The sequence below is a fragment of the Papio anubis genome, chromosome 7 (assembly GCF_008728515.1).
Source record: "Papio anubis isolate 15944 chromosome 7, Panubis1.0, whole genome shotgun sequence".
NCBI classification, from domain to species: Eukaryota; Metazoa; Chordata; class Mammalia; order Primates; family Cercopithecidae; genus Papio; species Papio anubis.
This window is the reverse complement of record NC_044982.1, coordinates 114,447,086-114,465,025: the sequence shown is the minus strand read 5'-3', so window position 1 is coordinate 114,465,025 and position 17,940 is coordinate 114,447,086. Positions and strand designations below refer to the sequence as shown.

At 53.2% G+C, this 17,940-nt stretch overlaps 1 protein-coding gene across 1 annotated transcript in view; it reads left to right on the top strand.

Moving 5' to 3' along the window:
• Positions 1-17,940, top strand: part of CCDC33 (coiled-coil domain containing 33) — a 120,539-nt gene that overhangs the window by 50,796 nt on the left and 51,803 nt on the right. The window contains 6 exon segments of the mRNA XM_031668480.1: positions 1,057-1,173; positions 5,423-5,514; positions 6,515-6,635; positions 13,731-13,860; positions 14,435-14,568; positions 15,542-15,613. Coding sequence (XP_031524340.1) covers positions 1,057-1,173; positions 5,423-5,514; positions 6,515-6,635; positions 13,731-13,860; positions 14,435-14,568; positions 15,542-15,613 — 666 coding nt within the window.

The following is a 17,940-nucleotide window of genomic DNA, read 5'->3' as shown; positions in this document are numbered from 1 at the left end:
TGAGCCCAGGTCATGCTGTCTCCCAAGCCAGTTCCTTCTGAGCTGCCTCCACATGCTGCCTTGGTCAGAAGGCCCAGGAGAGTTGGGGGTTACACGGCATAAAGCATTCCCTGGAGTGAGCAACTGGGTCCAAGCCATGAACTGAGGGGCCTGAGGCTCCTCACTCCAAGGTTGGGCCTCCAAGGCCAGACCCCTGCCTGTCCTCCCTCCTAGTGCTAAGGGGTAAGGGGTACAATTCACTCTCATTACTCAAGGACTTATGAAGCACCTACTATATGCCAGGCAGTGAGCCAGAGATGAACAGAAGCATCACATTCCCCTCCCCACTGTGCACTCCAGACCCTGATAGTGGTTGAGAGTAAAGAACAATGTGAAGCCCGATTTGTCGGGGGTCCTAGCCCAGGTTTGCTGCCTCCTAGCTGGATACCCATGGGAATCCACTTAACCCCCAGGCCTTCATCCTCATCAGCAAAGCTGGCACAGTCATTTTGAGGATCCCATGCAATGGTAGGCAAAGTTCCTGGCACACAGTAGGTGCTCAGTTTGGTCAGTTCCCCTCCCCCCATCCCTCCTCTGGGCCAGCACTGAACTTTTTTCTAAGCAATTCTTCAATCATGGCACCAGGGGGCTTTACCTTCCCTTAGGCCCCATGATGAACCCCAATCCCAGGGCTTCAGGATGGGCCAGGTAGGAAAGTAAAAGAGATGCACCACTCACCCTGGGAGACTCAGCACTTGAGCTGTAATTCTGGGGGCATCACCCAGGCCCCCTGGCTGTCTGTTCACTTACAACCCAGGCCTTGTTATCACATCTTTACTGGAGAGCAGACAGGCAGTGGTCCTTGTGAGGGTGATGAAATATTCAAATGGAAAAGGGAAGATTTATTATATTGATCTCCTTGGAAGGGCTCACAGGGACCATGAGCTTTAATTATCAGCTCGGAGCCCCAGCGGAGCAATGCCAAGTGATTGTCTGCAGAGGGCTGGATTTATGGCCAGGATCTGCCCCTTAGACACTCTCCTTCCTCTGTTTCTTCTGTCCCCACCCTGTCTCCAGCCCACCCAGTCTGGGAAAGCTGATGAAGCCACTGCCAAGACCCAGTTGTATGCCACAGTCGTTCGGAAGAGCAGCTTCATCCCCCGCGACATCGGCTGCAACCACACAGCTCTGGAGGTACCAGAGCTGGGGCCCTCTGGGGTGGTGGGTGGAGTGGGAAGGGGCCAAACTTTGAGCAGGCCCCACGCCTTGCCCTTGGCCCCCACTAGCTGGCCTGAGGGTATGGAGCAGAGATATCAAGAATGGAAAAAGTAACCAGGCCTTTCCAAAATAGCAAAAGGAGTTTGTGAAGACAAGCCCTTTGGCAGGGATGACAAGGATGAAGATGCTCAAGCCTCTTCTCCTTCCCTCTCTGCCTTGGAGGTGAGGGGCAGGGGCTCAGCCACACCACTGCTCCTCGTGTACCATCTCTGTGCTGCAGTGGGGACCAGAGCATCCCAGAGCCTTATGTCTCCCCAGATCTTATGCTAGGGGCAGGGGAGAAGCCCTGTGCTCCCCCTTAGCCCATAGCCCAGCTGTTTCCTGTTCTATTCTTCCCCTCCTGGGATAGTGCCTCAGCCCCCCAAGCAAAAGTTTAGGGCCTCCTTGAGCTTTCCTTCAGCACCGTGTCTAAAGAAGTTTGACTGGTCTACTGATTAGGTATTCAGTTCATTCATTCATTTATTCATCCAGTAACTGTTTACAGAGCCTCTTCCATTAGCTAGGACAGGGCTGGGCCCACCTTAGGTCTGGCCACCAACCCTTGACCCATCACCATCCACCCGCTAGGCCAATTAGCAGCTTTGGGAGGAACTCTTGATGCTCAAAGCAGACATGATCCAGGGACCTGGCCCCTCTCCCATTCCCCCAGCTTTCAAACTGCCCATGGGTGACAGATTCAAATTCAGCTATAGCCTGAGTATAATCAGGGTGAGAGCCACAGGACCGAAGCTCTGAGTTTCCACCTACCCAGACTTGGCTGATCTGTTCTTATCCTTCCCACCTCCACTACTTCCCACCCACCAGCACTGTGAGCCTGGCAGGGGAGGAAGCATTCTTTTGCCCTCTTTCACAGCCTGGGACACTGAGACCTAAGGGGAGCATGGTATGGGAGCCAAAACTCCTAACCTACATTTCTACTCCCCCACAGCCACCCCTCCGATGCCAGCATGTCAGACCTACAGGCGCTTTCTGCTCCCTGACACCTTCTATCACACCCTTTCCTGAGGACAGCCAGCAATTCACACACACACAGAACAAGGAAGAGGGGCAACAGCCTGGCCTTGTGGTCCCCAGGCCGCACCCCACAGGGAGGGGGCCACATCCCCAAGACCCAGGCAGAACTTTAGGGCTGCCCCACCCCACCCAGCCCTCTGACTTGCCTGGTAGAGCGGTAGAGTGGGGGCTTTCTCTGGCCCACAGCACCTTGCCCATTCTCCATGCCCTCTCCATCTGTGCGACGGGTATGGCCACAGAGCAGCTGCCTGCCCCTGATGGTGAGCGCATGGCAGGAGCAGGAACTTCTGCTACTTCCCAGGCTGTCATGAGCAGGTGTACTTGGGCAGCTGTCTCATTCACACCTGATCAGAGTCCACACAGAACAGATGCAAATTAGCTGCCACCACCCCCTTTTCAGCCTTACATCTGCTGGGGAGCCTGTGAGCAGTAGGGCCTGCCAGCCTCCATTGAAATCCCTCAGCCCCAGACCCCCGACCCCAGACCCCTCCAAAGTGTGAAATGTACCATCAGAGATTCAATCCTTTGAATGTGGTGAAGGAATTCAGTCTCCAGAGCCCTCAGTGAGAGCTGCAAGGCCCTAAGGACTATTGTACGTGCCCATCAGCTCACACCTGTGTGGGGTTAGAGGTTGAGCAATCAGCTGAGATGGGTATTGAAAGAGGAGCCTGAGAAGAGGGTGTGGAGGAAGAAAAGGGAAGATGATCCAGAACAAGCCCCACTCCTGGGCCCTCTCCTCCCATTGAAGGTCAGAGCTAGAAACTCAGGGGAGATTATGGTTCAATCCTTCCATGCACAAGTGGGGAAACAGGCCCAGAGGCAGGAACTCGCCAATGTGACCCAGTTGGAGCGAATGGCTGAGCTGGAATAGACCAGTGAGGACCTCTTCCCATCTCAAGCTATGCCTGGGGCAGAGTCCGTCAGCTGTGTCCAGAGCCCCTTCCTCTTCCTGCTTCTCTTCCCATCAGCACCACAGAACCAGGATCCAACACATCCCCCAAGACCCTCACCCAGACCACTGCCTGCCTTCTCCCCTTCTTCCCCTTGGGTCTTTCTGTTTCTCTGTCTCTCCTTCTTTCATGCTCATAAACACAGGAAGGGTAAACCTTTTCCTCCATTGTTCCCCTCTTTTCTCCTTCATTCATATGATCCTCACTTTATTTTATTTTATTTTTATTTTTATTTTTTTTGAGATGGAGTCTTGCTCTGTCACCCAGCTAGAGTGCAGTGGCACGACCTCAGCTCACTGCAACCTCCACCTCCTAGGTTCAAGCAATTCTTCTGCCTCAGCCTCCTGAGTAGCTGGGATTACAGGCATGTGCCACCAGGCCCAGCTAATATTTTCATATTTTTAGTAGAGATGGGGTTTCACCATATTGGCTAGGCTGGTCTTGAACTCCTGACCTTGTGATCTACCCACCTCGCCCTCTCAAAGTGCTGAGATTACAGGCGTGAACCATCGTGCCCAGCCCATATGATCCTCATTTATCCACAAGCAGATATTGAGCTCTTTTCTATGCCAGGCACTTTTGTTAAAACCTAGGATGACAACCGTGAATGAGACAGACATGGTCCCTGCTCATGTGGAGCTTGGGATCTAGCCAAATAGACAGAAAAGAAATGAGAATAAACACAGGCTATGATGAGTGCTACGGCAAAGGGAATCCAGCAACTGAGATGGGGAGGACAGGGTGGGCTACTTTATTAAAAATGGTCACAGGAGGTTTCTCAGAGGTGGTGATGTTTAAGCTACAGGATGAGAAGGAGTCAGCCATGATGGGTTGGTGGGAGCTGCGGGGGGTCTGGACAGAGGGATCAGCATGTGCGAAGACCCTGTGGCAGAAATAAGAGGGGCGTGTGGCAGGAGTAAAAGAATGTGGAGCAAGAAGATAGGGACTGGGGGCCTGTCGGGAGACGCGACAGAGGGGCATGCGGGGTGTCGGGCAGGAAAATAACGTGACCCAGTTCATTTCTAACAAAAGCATGTTTGCCATCATGTGTCAAATTGCCTAGGAAAGAGAATGGATTAGGGAAAGGAACAGAAATGGAGAGGCCAGTGAAGTGGCAGAGGAATCGGAGGAGCAGGAGGAATGAGAGCCGAGTGGGAGGTGGGTGAGGGCTGAGGGAGAGTGGGAGCCATTGGTGGATACAGAGTGAGGGTCAAGGTCCAGGAGATCAGGGGCTCTTGGGCTGGCAGCAGAGGCACATGGGGACAGACTCCCTGTCTCCCCTGTCTGCCTTCCAGTGTCCCCAGGCCCAGGCTGAGCAGGAGGTCAGTGAGGGTTGGAGCAAGATGACGCTGTCCACTCCTGCTTTGTAGCCTCCTGCTGCAACCCCGCTCTGCTCTCTGAAAGCTGCGCCAATAGAAGCCCGGAGGAGAGGAGAGGGCAGTCAGAACTGGGAGGCAGGGAAGCCCTTAGCGGGTGACAGAGGACTGAGGAGGGAACAACCGAGGGCAGTCAGGGGAGTGACAACTGGGATCTGATTAAGAAAGAATAGCCCAGAGATGTGGATGCTGTGATCCTGTTCCAAACCAGTACTTCCTGGGGAAACCAGCAAGGCAAGGGAGCAGGCACCAGGGTGATGGGCGCCAGGGAGGCCAGGGGAGCCTGGCTGTGGCCACTGATCTCAGGAAGTTCAGTATGGCTGGAGAAACCAGACCTGGGCTTCTTGTCTTTTGTTTATAAAGTGCTCTCTCACAAACGATCTAATCAGAGACCCCTCTCATCCCTGAGACGAGCCTCATTTGACTGACAGAAACCAAGGAGCTGGAACACCTAACCCTACCCCTAGCCCTACCCCTCCCCAGGAGCCAGTGGAGGGGCCGAGGTTAGAACACAACCTCCCTTCCCAGGCGCCAACTCTCATGGCACCCTTTGTCCCCAAAGGAACTAGTGTAAGAGATCCATTGGTAAATCCCAGGACAGAAAGCGGGGGTAGTTGCCTCAGCTAGGCAGAGAAGGCTTCCTGAGAGAGGGCAGCCTGGTGCAAAGCAAGAACCGAGTAAGGCAGGGAACAGGGAGGAGCAGGTGTCAAGTGTGGAAGCAGCCATGAGCTCACGGATGGGGAAAAAGAGGGTAGGCAGTGTGGCTGGCTATCTCTGGAAGGTTCCAAGGCCACATGGGGTTCACCTGCCTCCTCTCCTCTCCAGATCTTTCTCCGGGGAGTCAACGAGCCCCTGGCCAACAACCCCAACCCCATGGTGGTGATTGCCCGGGTGGTTCCCAACTACAAGGAATTTAAGTGAGTGGGGCCCAGGTGGGCATGGGCGAGGAGGGGAGGGCAGAGGGCAGAGGAGGGGGCGAGGCTGTCATTGCTGCCATGGGACCTCCGGAAACCCCTCCGCCTCTAAGGCCCTTCAAACCTCTCCACTGGGTCTGAGGTCCCAGTAAGCTTCCTGCAGCAGACCATGCCTTTCGTTCCCTAGGGAGAGCTCAGGCCCCTGGAAGGGGGCAGCTCATTCCTCTCCTGAGAGCAGGCTGGAGGGCAGGTGGTGGAGATGAGTGCCGATACCAGGCCTAACAGCTAGAGAGTGGGGGAAGGACAACAAGAGGGGTCCTCATTCCCTGCCCAGGGTTCCTCAGCCCCTCCAACCTGCCTCCCTGCCTCACACCCACCACCTCCACACTCCCCCTCCCACTCTAGCTCAGGGCCACAGGCTCCAGCCAGCGGTTGGCCCCAAAGGCCATCTTGGAACTTCACAGCCTTTAGTCCTGCCGGAGTCCCCTCCCTACTCATCCTGGAGGTCTCCCTGGCCCCAGCCACAACTCGTCCCCTCCTCCTCTAGACCTCCTTTTGAGTCTGTTGGAGTCACAGTCCTCAGGAGGACATTCATACTTTGCCACACAGTGGGAGAGTTCCCCTACGAACATGTGCTCTCTGCCACAGCACCGACTCCTGGGAGTCAGGGTCTGTCTTGGTCACTTCCAACTGGCCCTCATGGCCCAAGATGACTCCCCTGCTTCTCTGTATCTCCTGTTGAGTTTTTTCGACCTATGAAGCCACCTTGCTTGTTGGAGGAAGGAAGATGACTGATGCACGCCCAGCCCAGTGGTCCCCACTTGTTATGAGGTCCAGGCCCAAACTCGGCGGGGTCCCTGCAACTCCCTTCTCTCGCATCAACCAGAATCAAAGCAGGGGCCCTGGGCTGCCAGGCTCAGGTGCAGAATCAAAGCAGGGGCCCTGGGCTGCCAGGCTCAGGTGCAGAGCCCAGAGCATTGACCCTGTCTCCCTGCCTCCCCAGGGTCAGCCAGGCCAACAGGGACCTGGCCTCTGTGGGGCTGCCCATCACCCCACTCTCCTTCCCTATCCCATCTGTGATGAACTTTGACGAGCCTCGCATCAGCCAGAACGGATGCCCTCAGGTATGTCTCCTCCCCAGTGGTTCCGGCTTCCTGTAACTCCCCCACACATTCACTGTTCACTCACTCAGTGAGTCGGTCAGCAGTTCCCTTGACTATTGAGTAAGAGTTGACTGAATTCCGCGGCATACCCAGGGCTGCACTCTCCTGTGCGGCAGAGAAACTGCCCTCCAGGAACTCTTGGTCTGGTGAAGATGGGAGTCACATGGGTAAAAAGGTTGAACATCAACACAAGATAATGTATAATCTAATAACAAACTGGGAGGGCTTGTCAGGGCTATGACATCAGAGGAGAGAAGATACAAAAGGGCAAATGTATGATTCCACTTATATGGGATACCTAGAATAGGAAAATTGAGAGTCAGAATGTAGAACGACGGCTACAGGGGCTGGGGAAGGGGAAGAATGGGGAGTTACAGGTCATGAGCACACAGTTTCTGTTTTGAGTGATGAAAAGTCCTGGAAATAGATAGTAGTGATGGTTACACAACAATGTGAATGCACTTAACATCACTGAACTGTACACTTAAAAATGGCTACAATGGTGAATGTCGTGCTATGTATATTTTACCACAATAAAATAAAAAAATTTTTTGAGGCAGAGCTTTGCTCTCATCTCCCAGACTGGAGTGCAGTGGCACAATCTCGGCTCACTGCAACCTTTGCCTCCTGAGTTGAAGCAATTCTCCTGTCTCAGCCTCTCGAGTAGCTGGGCTTATAGGCATGCGCCACCATACCTGGCTAATTTTTATCTTTTTAGTAGAGACGGGGTTTCACCATGTTGGCCAGGCTGGTCTCGAACTCCTGACCTCAGGTGATTCACCCACTTTGGCCTCCCAAAAGGCTGGGATTACAGGCATGAGCCACTGCACCCAGCAAAAAAAAAAAAAAAAAAAAAATTAATCAGAGGAGAGGGATGTAAAGCCTGGATTAAGGAAGGCAGTCTTGGTTTTTCTTCTCTTTTTTTTCTTTTTCTTTTTCTTTTTTTTCTTTTTTTTTTTTTTTTTTTGAGACAGAGTCTTGCTCTTGCTGCCCAGGCTACAGTGGCGTGATCTTGGCTCACTGCAACCTCCGCCTCCCAGGTTTAAGTGATTCTCCTGCCTCAGCCTCCTGAGTAGCTGGGATTACAGGCACCCGCCACCATGCCCAGCTAATTTTTGTATTTTTAGTAGAGATGAAGGTTCACCATGTTGGCCAGGCTGGTCTCGAACTCCTGACTTTGTGACCCACCCACATCAGCCTCCCAAAGTGCTGGGATTACAGGCATGAGCCACCACACCTGGCCGGCAGTCTTGAATTTTTAACAGAGAAAGGGTTGATACAGGGCAGGGCAATTGGGCACAGCAATAGCACAAGTGTGAGGTGGGGACACGCAGGCTGTGACTTATGTCAGGGCGGACAGGAGGGCCGTGTGTTTGAGTATGAGACTAGGGGCAGAGGCATGCACAGACCATGACTGAGTTCAGGGGAATAGCCAGATTGGTCTTTTCTCATCATCTGTGCTTCACTGCCAGCTTGCCCTACACGATGATCCCAACATTCCTAGGGGCCTTGGAGGACAGAGGGATTTTTGGAGGTCCCTCCTATTGTCTGCCCACCAATGTTCATGTCTGACATAGCAAAAATAGAACAAGACACCCCTTTGGAGCCCAGGCTTCATTTAAAGGCAAAGACATTAAAAGAAGGCTCAGACATGGGGTAGAGTGATGGTGGTGGGGAGGAGTGGGACAAAGGGGGACCCTGGGGACAGAGGCTTCAAACCCAAACCAATCCTTTGCCTGATTTCCCCAGAGTTACCTCACACATGGCCCTGCATTTGCCCAGAAAATTAAGAACCAATCAGCAGGCTATCCCAAGGGGCCCCAGGAGCTGCCTGCTTTAATGAGTGCACCCCCTCCCACCCCCAGGCTCTCTCTGGCTGCCTTTGCTGCCTAACTAATCTGGGTGGGAGAGGCACCACTCACTACACAGACTTGCTCCCAATGCCTTTTGCATGTGTGGGACCCAGTCCAGCAATGGCAGGACACCTGTTGAACATCACCTAACCCCGTGGCAGCTGGGCCAAGTTGGGAATTTGCTGGCAGCCGGCACAGAGGTGCCCAGGTGCAGCAGTGACAGAACAGGGGCAGGCTGCTGTGGTAAGGAGGGGTGGGGATTGCCTGGGCAGAGTCCTATCTGGAGGGGCACCAGCCAGCAGCCTGCGCTAAGACCTCACACAGACCCCTGCTCTGTCCCCTTTGAGCTTCAGTCGCCTCATCTCTACAGTTGAGGGGGTGGGATTGGACTTGGTAATTTCTAGGGCCTGCCCTCTCTGACATCTTGGGGGGCTATGATTTCTCGCCAATTGTCACCGTGCAAAGCGCTGTTTGACCTGGGTTTGACCCCAACTCTGTGACTTACAGGCTGCATGACCTTTGGTAAGCTGTTCCTTTCTCCAGACTCACTGATTCCAATCTGAAAGGAGAACTCAAAGGATAATCGTTGCAAAGTGTCCAGGTCCGAGTTAAATGGGTTCCACTCTTCACAGAGCTGTACCTCCCCTAGTGCCAGCATCCCCTCTGAGGCCAGCCTCACCACTGCTCTTTTCACATCTGGCTCCAAGTAACAGAAACCCCAACTTAGATCGGCTTAAATACTAAGGATATATATTGTCACACACCACATCAACTCACGACATAGAATGCTGCCAGAATTGGTGGATGCTCAGGCTCGGAAGCGTCCTCGAGGTCTCAGGATCTTTCCAACACCCCAAATTACCATCTTCAGCTGGCTCATGAGGGCACCTCACCCAAATAAAATGAAAGACCAGCAGAAAAGAGGCAGCCTTTTTTTTTTTTTTTTTTGGAGACTAGGTCTCTGTCCCCCAGGCTGGAGTGCAGTGGCGTGATTCTGGCTCACACTGCAACCTTTGCCTCCCGGGTTCGAGCAATTCTCCTGCTTCAGTCTCCTGAGTAGCTGGGATTACAGGCAAGTGCCACCTCGCCCAGCTAATTTTGTATATTTAGTAGAGATTGGGTTTCACCATATTAGAAAGGCTGATCTTGAACTCCCGACCTCTGGTGATCCGCCCCCTCTTGGTCTCCCAAAGTGCTGGGATTACAGGCCTGAGGCATCGCACCCAGCCACAGCCCGTCTTCTTGTAGGTGGTTTTAAGGAGCAACTGGAAACCAACCTCACCCAGCCATCCCTCAGCAGACCTCCTTCCTGTCTCATTGGCCGGGATTGGGTTACATGAACTTCCTTGAGCCAATCACTGAGGAGGGGTGTGGCTCTGCCTTGCTGGTATTAATGTGTAAGGTTATGGAGGCGGGGCCACCCGGACCCAAGGGCCATCTCCTGGCGATGAGGCAGGGAGGGGCATGGTGGTGGGCTAGGTGGCCCTCAGTGGAGCCTGGTGATGGCAAAGCCTGAACTGGTGAGTTAAGGGATAGATGGCAGGTCGGACTTCACCTGGTCTAGCCTGCTGGAACCAACATAGGGTGGGCGGTGTAAGTTACTCCTGCCCCAGCACCTTGGAAGGGGCCCATTGCCCAAAAAGCTGCTCCTGTGGTTCTGGTCTCCTACAGAGCTAGAGTGGAGTTCCGGGAAGCCATGTGTGCCCACCACCAACTCCTCCTCTCTCAGCCCCACAGTTGGCTTGTCTCCTGGGGCCCCTTCCATCCCCATAGACCCTGCCCTAGTGCTGGCCTCCCCTCAGGTCCCTGCCATCCATTCTCTGAGGAGCAGCCAGGGTGTCCCCTGCCTAGCCCCTCCCCTGGGCCCCTCGTCACTATCACGACAAGGTAAAGCCCCACTCTCAGCCAGGTCCACAGGCCCTGTGCCCTTCAGCCTCCTAGCTTATGACTCCAGCTCATACAGACGTTCTGCAGCCCCACTGGACGGCTTGCTGTTCTCCACACCCATGCTGCCCCCTCCCACCTCCAGCCTCCACCTCTATTGCACTCTCAGCCTGGAATGGCCTTCCTCTCTTTACCTACTGCCCTTGTCCTTCACGTCCTCCCTGAGGAATGGGGTCAGAAGTCATGGCTTTCTCCTCGCACACCCCAGCTCCCACAACCACAGCTTGCTTAGGACTCCACATATTTGCGAGTGTCTGTCTGTCTGTCTGCCTGTCTGTCTGTCCCCTATCCTCTTGGAAGACGGTGAGCTACAGGGTCGGGGGCAGAGTCTGGCTCTAGCAGCACCCCACAGGTATCTGGCATGGAGAAGCCCTCCAGAGTCAACATTTGCTGAGTTCAGTGGAGTTGAACTTTCATCTTAATAGCAAAACATCCATTGTCTCCTTTAACCTCACAACAGGCTTTCAAAGTGAGGAGTTTGAGGCATATCCCAATTGGATAAGGGGAAAAGTAGATCCCAAAGAGCAGAAGGGACTTGAAGGTCACATGGCAAGGTTGAGGCAGACCCAGGCCCAGAGCCAAGGGGTCCTATCTCTCTAGATACCCCAGCCCAGCATCTGCTCCCAGCAACTACTCCTCCTGATGGGGCCACTATGCCTGGGCAGAGCAGGCAGAGGTGGGTGTGGGTGGGCCCAGGGGAAATGAGGCGGGGGGTTGGGAGGGCATGGAATGAAGGCTCTGTCCCCAAGGGGAAGCAGGTCTGCCTCCATGGCTGGGGGTTAATGGCTTTTCTGAAGATCACAGCTGAGGGTTAATGACATTCCGTAATTCCACCACCGCTGTGGCCCTTTCCATTAGCATCTGCAGGCAATGCCTGCCTCTCCCAGCCCCCACCCTGCACACTCATCAGCCACAGCACCCTCACCGGGACTCTGGCATCAGACTGCAGGTCTTCTAACTTCGAGTTCCTCTAACTTCGAGTTCCCACCACTCCTGCCTGCACATACACAAGAGAGGCTGACCCTCCCTCCCCAATCCTAAGTCTGAAGGGATCTTTCCTAGGTGACTTGCCCTGGGAAACTACTCAGGGAAAGGGCTGTTCCTTATTGGGCAGGCAACCACTCACCACCTCTGGCTTCATAGGCTCCATACAGACACATGGGTAGGTCCCAGAAAGGGTAGCTAGCATCTACTAAATAACCTTCTTCCAGGGCAGTAGCAAGGTATGGGCAGCAGGGGACTGAGTCACAGGTGCCCCAATGCCTGGCAGACAGTCCCAGCCAGGTGGACCCTCCTGCACCCAGGAGAATGGGGCGGCTCTGGGAGGGACATGGTTTGGGGATCAATCTTGAAAGATCACTCCCAAGCCCCACAGAACTCAGAAGCAACTTCTCTCACCAGACCTGTTGGCCAAGCTCCCGTAAAAAGTGGGATGCTCCCATCACTGCAGTCTCTGTTCAGGTGTCCAGGGCACCCTAGTCCTGAAGTGATTGCAACCCATCTCCCCAGGGCCAGGGGCAGACACAGCTGAGCCTCGGGCTGAGCCTGGACAAACCAGGCCCATTAGTGTGACCGTCATCAGCACCCTGCCACTGTGGGGGAGTGGACCTACGCTGATATTTCATGATCCTGCATCAATAACTCCTGGAGCCGCAGTGCATTTGTGCTGACCTTTTCAAGCAATGACTGATTCCTGCGGGGCAGCAGGAGGTGGGAGCGGCCACTACTGTTGCTGACAGTCCCTGGCTGGGGAACAGAGGCAAGGCAGTCACTCAGTGGGTCTGTGGCAATGATCCATAGCCCCGCGCTGTGCTGGGACCCTGCAGGGCTGCCGGCTGGGAGTTACAGGCTGATGGCCATCTCCCATCTCCCACCTTCTGGCCTTGGCAGATGCCAGGCTTCCCCCTGGAGCCTCTCCTCATTTCAGGCGTCCTCTGCACAAGATGTGCTCAGTGCCACTCCACATGTTTGCTTGTGCTGTTTTCCCATCCTGAAGACCTTTATCCCTCTCTTCACCCAGCCAGACCTTCTTTCAGAGCCTTTCTCTCGTTCTGCTTCCTTCAAGGAGGCTTTTCTGACCACCCACAGGAACATTTCATATAGCTCTCTTATTGGGCAGTGCTACAGTTAATACTGTCTTGTTTCATTGTTTGAATCATACCCATGTGTGTGCCCTAACTGCTGGCCTAGGGTGCCATCAAGTCCCCCGAGTTCCCACTGGCCCACACTGTGGGCACAGGGAGGCTCTGTAGTCTGCAGAGCTGTCTTGGCCTCTGCAAGGGGCCAGGGAAACTGTGTGGGGCAGAGAGGGGCTGGTGACAAAGACAGAGGTCATGTCTAACATCTGTGACACCACCAGCCACGGGTGTGAACACGAGTGCAACACTTTAGGAAAACAGTTTACCAATAATGAATAAGGTGTCCTCAAATGCACACGTCCTATAACCCAGCAATTCCATTTTAGGTACTAAATTGTACTAAGGAAGTAATTTGCGATATGAAGATATGTAGCAGAGAACTTTCAATGCAGTGTTATTAAAGGGAAAAATGGGAAGGGCGACATCAGGGCACTCGGACATGACAGAATATCCTGAAGTTACTAAAGTCATGGGTGACGAGTTTTCTGTGACTTTGGATATGCTTAGGTTTTACTGGCAAATGAAAAAGGCAGGATGCTAGAATGGCGATTATACATAAAGTACACACAGAAAAAATCTAGGAAGAAGCACAGTTTTATGAACTGTGTTTATCGTAGGAACACCGGAGGTGTTTTTCTTCTTCCTATGTTTCTGCACTTTCCTAAATGTATTTATTACGTGTGTGTTGCAGTTATTTATTTATTTATTTATTTAGGGACAGAGTTTCCCTCTGTCACCCAGGCTGGAGTGCGGTGGCACAATCTCAGCTCGCTGCAACCTCCACCCCCCGGGGTTCAAGCAGTTCTCCTGCCTCAGCCTCTTGGGTAGCTGGGATTACAGGAGTCCCCCACCACACCTGGCTAATTTTTGTATTTTTAGCAGAGACGGGTTTTGCCATGTTGGCCAGGCTGGTCTTGAACTCCTGACCTCAAGTGATCCACTTGCCTAGGCCTCCCAAAGTGCTGGGATTACAGGCATGAGCCACCACGCCCAGTCAGCTTGCTTTTATAACTGGGAGAAACTTTGTGACAAATATAGATACACACAACCAAATATCTGAGTATGCCTTGATTTGGGAGAAGCTGTGGCCCCCACCACCTGCTCCTACCTTCTCCCTCCAGCTGTCCAAGCCTGGGGGACCCCCAGAGCAGCCCCTATGGAATCAGTCCTTCCTCTTCCAAGGCCGAGATGGAGCTACCAACTTCTCAGAAGACACAGCCCTGGTGCTGGAGTACTACTCCTCAGCTTCAAGTACGTGACCCCTGGTGCCTCACCAGGGCAGCCATGCCTCAGGAGATTTGTATTATGAAAGGGTGTTCAGACCATCCCACCTCTGCCTCCCACAGGGATGGATGGTTCCCAGGTGCCCAGGCAGCTTCCTAGTGCAGGCAGAGGAGAGCTGGCTGCATTCCTTGTCCACAGGCCAGGACACGTGGGCCTGTCCCATACTAGGTCTTAGCCTCAAGCTTTGTTTTATTGCACCCATCAGTGATGGGGGAGGGCTGGAGCCCTCAGAACTCACAGAGAGGGGAGAGGAAGATGGGCTTCAGAGACCAGCTGATCCACAGTCTTCTGCACGGTGGGATTGAAGCCCCCAAAGGGCAGAGACTAGGTTGATGTATATAAATTCCCAGACACACAGAGTATGTTTAGAGTTAGCTTTGAATTCACAAAGCCCTAAAAATGAGAAGAGGATGTATGTGCAGGGAAAGGCCAGGAGGCAGGAAAGCAGGTGGTGGGAGACAGGAGGACTGGATGTCAGGTATTAAAGCAGAGGCCGAAGTGGGGGCTTTGGCAGGAGCCCCAGTTGATCTCTCCCACACAGTGAAAGGCAGCCAGCCGTGGACCCTCGACCAGCCCTTGGGCATCTCTGTGTTGCCGCTAAAGAGCCATTTGTACCAGAAGATGCTGACAGGGAAAGGCTTGGATGGGCTTCACGTGGAGCGGCTCCCCATCATGGTGAGCCCCCTGCCCTGAACTGGGCCCCTGGCATGCCACCTGGCCCCACCCTGCCTCACCCTGCCCCACCTCACCACACCTCCATAGGAGAATTTGGCTTCTCCAGAAGCTTCTGTCAAGGCACCCACCAGGGAAGCCACCCAGTCTAGGAGTGAGGAGCTCCCTGAAACCCCAGAAGCCAGTCTTGCCTCTGGGACTATGACGAACCAAGCCAGAGAAATTGCCCCTGAGCAACTTGGGAGACAAGTACAGGGAGACCCCATGAGACAGTACAAGTGCTCAGGCTTTCAGACAGCCAGACCCAGGTTCAAATCCTGTCTTGGCCCCATCCTCACTGTGGAAATTCAGGCACAATGGTTAACCACGAGAGTCCTCGTCTCTAAAACAGGAGCAGCATGCCAAGTACACAATTTCTGTGTATAACAAGAGAGTTCAGAACTCAGGCTCTAGAACCAGACTGTCTGGGTTCAAATTCTGGTTCCACCACATACCAGCTAACATGACCATGGGAAAACTACTTAAAGTGTCAATGCCTCAGTTTCCTTGCCTGTAAAATGAGTACACGGCAATAGCACTTTTTTCATAGCGTTGCTGTGAGATTTCATGAGAAAACCCATGGAAAGCACTTAGAATAAGTTCTCAACAAGAATGAATAATATTGTTACCATCGTTCTCTATTTCTATGCCACCATTTCCCCTAAAATACTTCTGGCCATCCTGACATAATAGACCTCAACAAATGAGAATCTCTCTGTCAGATGAGCCTAGTGGTGCCAGGCAGGTCTCTAGAGGGGTTTAGAAGGGATGGTGTGGAGGTGGTTTGCAGAAGCAGGAGGCCAGCTCCCACCTCCCTCCCACCCTCCTAGGTACAGCCCCCAGGTGACACCTTCCAGAGAACTCCAGAACAGTAGGTGGGGCAGAGGCGGAAGCTGCCCTGGCCAGCATGGTCTGAGTGCTCCCTTCTCCTCCCCAGGACACCAGCCTGAAAACTGTCAATGGTGAGGCCCCCACAGTGGATCTCTCCTTCCAGCTGCTTTCCTCCGAGGTAAGGCTGTGGGCCAGGGGAGGGTCAGGGCCAGCAGGCGCATGTTAGTGAGATCCAACTTCCTTCACAATTGCTGGCTTTGTTCAGGGACTTCCGGGGGAATGGGACTACTACTTTGGATGGAAGCATCTAAGGGTGATTTGAGACTCCAGAAAAACAGAGAGAACGCTGAGATTAGGAAGAGGAGAGCTGCGAGCAGAGGGCCACCCAGACCTGGGAGTCAGCCTCTGACCAAGCCCAAGCCAAGTCTGGCTCACTGGGATCAAGGTTCTGCAAGGGTGAGCTAGGATATCAGTTTTCTATTGCTTTATAACCAACTTAGCAGCTTAAAATCATGCCCATTTATTAGCTGACACTTCTATAGGTAGGTCCTGTGGCACAGGGTGGCTGGAATCAAGATGTTGACAGGGTCGCATTCCTTTCTGGGGGTTCTGGGGAGGAATCCGCTTCCAAGTCCATTCAGGTAGCCACCACAATCCAGTTCCCCGCAGTGGCGGACTCACAGCCCGGTCTCCTTGCAGGCTGTCAGCCGGGGCGGCTCTCAGCTCCTGAAGGACGCCCGCATGCCCCCTCACAATGGCCCCGTTCATCTTAAGCCAGCAGGCATGTCCAGTCCCCGTCACACCTCAAAACTCTGACTTCCTCTTCTGTCAGCAGCCACAGAAAACTTTTAGAAGTGCTTTTAGAGGGGCTGGTATGACAAGGTCAGGCCACTCGAATCATCTGCCTGTCTTAAAGTCAACAGTGACGTATAACAAACATCATCCCAGGTTCATCAGTCATCATATTCACGGGTTCCAAGAATGAGGGTGTAAAATCTTGGAGGCCTGTTTTTGGAATTCTGTCTGCCACAGCTGGGTCGGTCCAAATGTGAAGACACCCAGGGCTGAGCCCTGCCTGCTGGATGAGCCTCGATCCCTCTAGCTAGCTACACCTGGTCTCAGCCCAGCTTAGACCCTGACCCTGCTCACTTGGCTGCAGTGCACATGCCAGGCACCTGCTGGACTTTCCCCCTTTCCTCTCAGTGGTGCTGGGATGTGGGTAGTTTAGGACCATGAACCCAGAAAGTGTTTGCAGGGACTAATGTCCGCACCAACCCACTCCTGCCTTCTTCCCACGCAGGAAAAATATCTACCAGCTCTTGGCTCTGTGACCTCACTCATGAAGAACACAGGCAATCCTATGGTGTGGAGTATGAGGAGTATATCTGGGCTGGTACCAGCCTGAAAGTGCTTTTACAAGGCCTCTGGAGAGGGTCTGAGACCCCCACTGGCACTCTCTGCTATAGGTATTCAGGATTGCCCTCTCAAGGGTAGAAGCAACAAACCCCAAGAAAGAGGCAGCAGAATCTTGGAGAGAAAGGTCACAAACTTCCCAGTTTGGAGCCCAAACCTCTGGGGCCTCTTCCCAAGGTATAGAGTCTGCCTGTGGCCACTGGCCACTGCCAGCCCCTCCCCACCTCCCTCTGCCTCCTGCCCCTTCCACTGGGCATATATATCCTAGGACTAAAAGGAGCGTCAGGTGCCCCTTGTCAGGGGACTGACTAGTGGGCCCAGGCAGGCAACAGGCAGGTGGGCAGAACAGTTTCCCAATTGCCCAGGGGCTGGGCACAAAGGTCTCCAGTAATGAATTATTCACCGGAGCTGTGCTAAGTGCAGAATTAATCCCTTTCCTTCCAGCTGGCGGCCTCACTAAATTATCCCTCCAAGTCATGCGGGAAAATGCTGCCGAATTCATTTAGCTGCTGAGTGTTTTGATCTAGGCCTTGTGATTTTAGCGTCTCCCTCCCCCAACCCCCTCCCCCTGGAGGCGGGTAAAAAACCTTTTAGTAATGGATTTCTGAGAAGAAAGGAAAAGAAAGGGGATCAGGATTGGGTGTGTACCAGGAAAATAGTACTAGCAGAAATTCAGATTCTACAGCCAAGAATGCGCGCGCGCACACGCACACACACACACACACGCACACTCTACATATACGCTGTCATTAATCACATGTGAATATCTACACACAGTCACAGACACACAGATGTGTGCGCACATACCTTGGCAAGAAGGACGCACACACTTAATGCATATGTACATGCTCTCACATACATGAAAACTGACACACAGGCGTTTTCACACCTGTAGTGGCAAACACAGAAGCTAAATGTCTTTGTAGTGGAAATATTTCTTGGTAAACTATCCGAGAATTGGCCAATAACTGACTCCCTTTGATTCCAGAATCTTAAAGACCAGGTTAGAAGCCTGAGTATAAAGTGCTAATGTGGTTAAATTAAATTCACTGTGAAGTCCTTGCAGCCACAGCACCCATTCATTCATTCTTT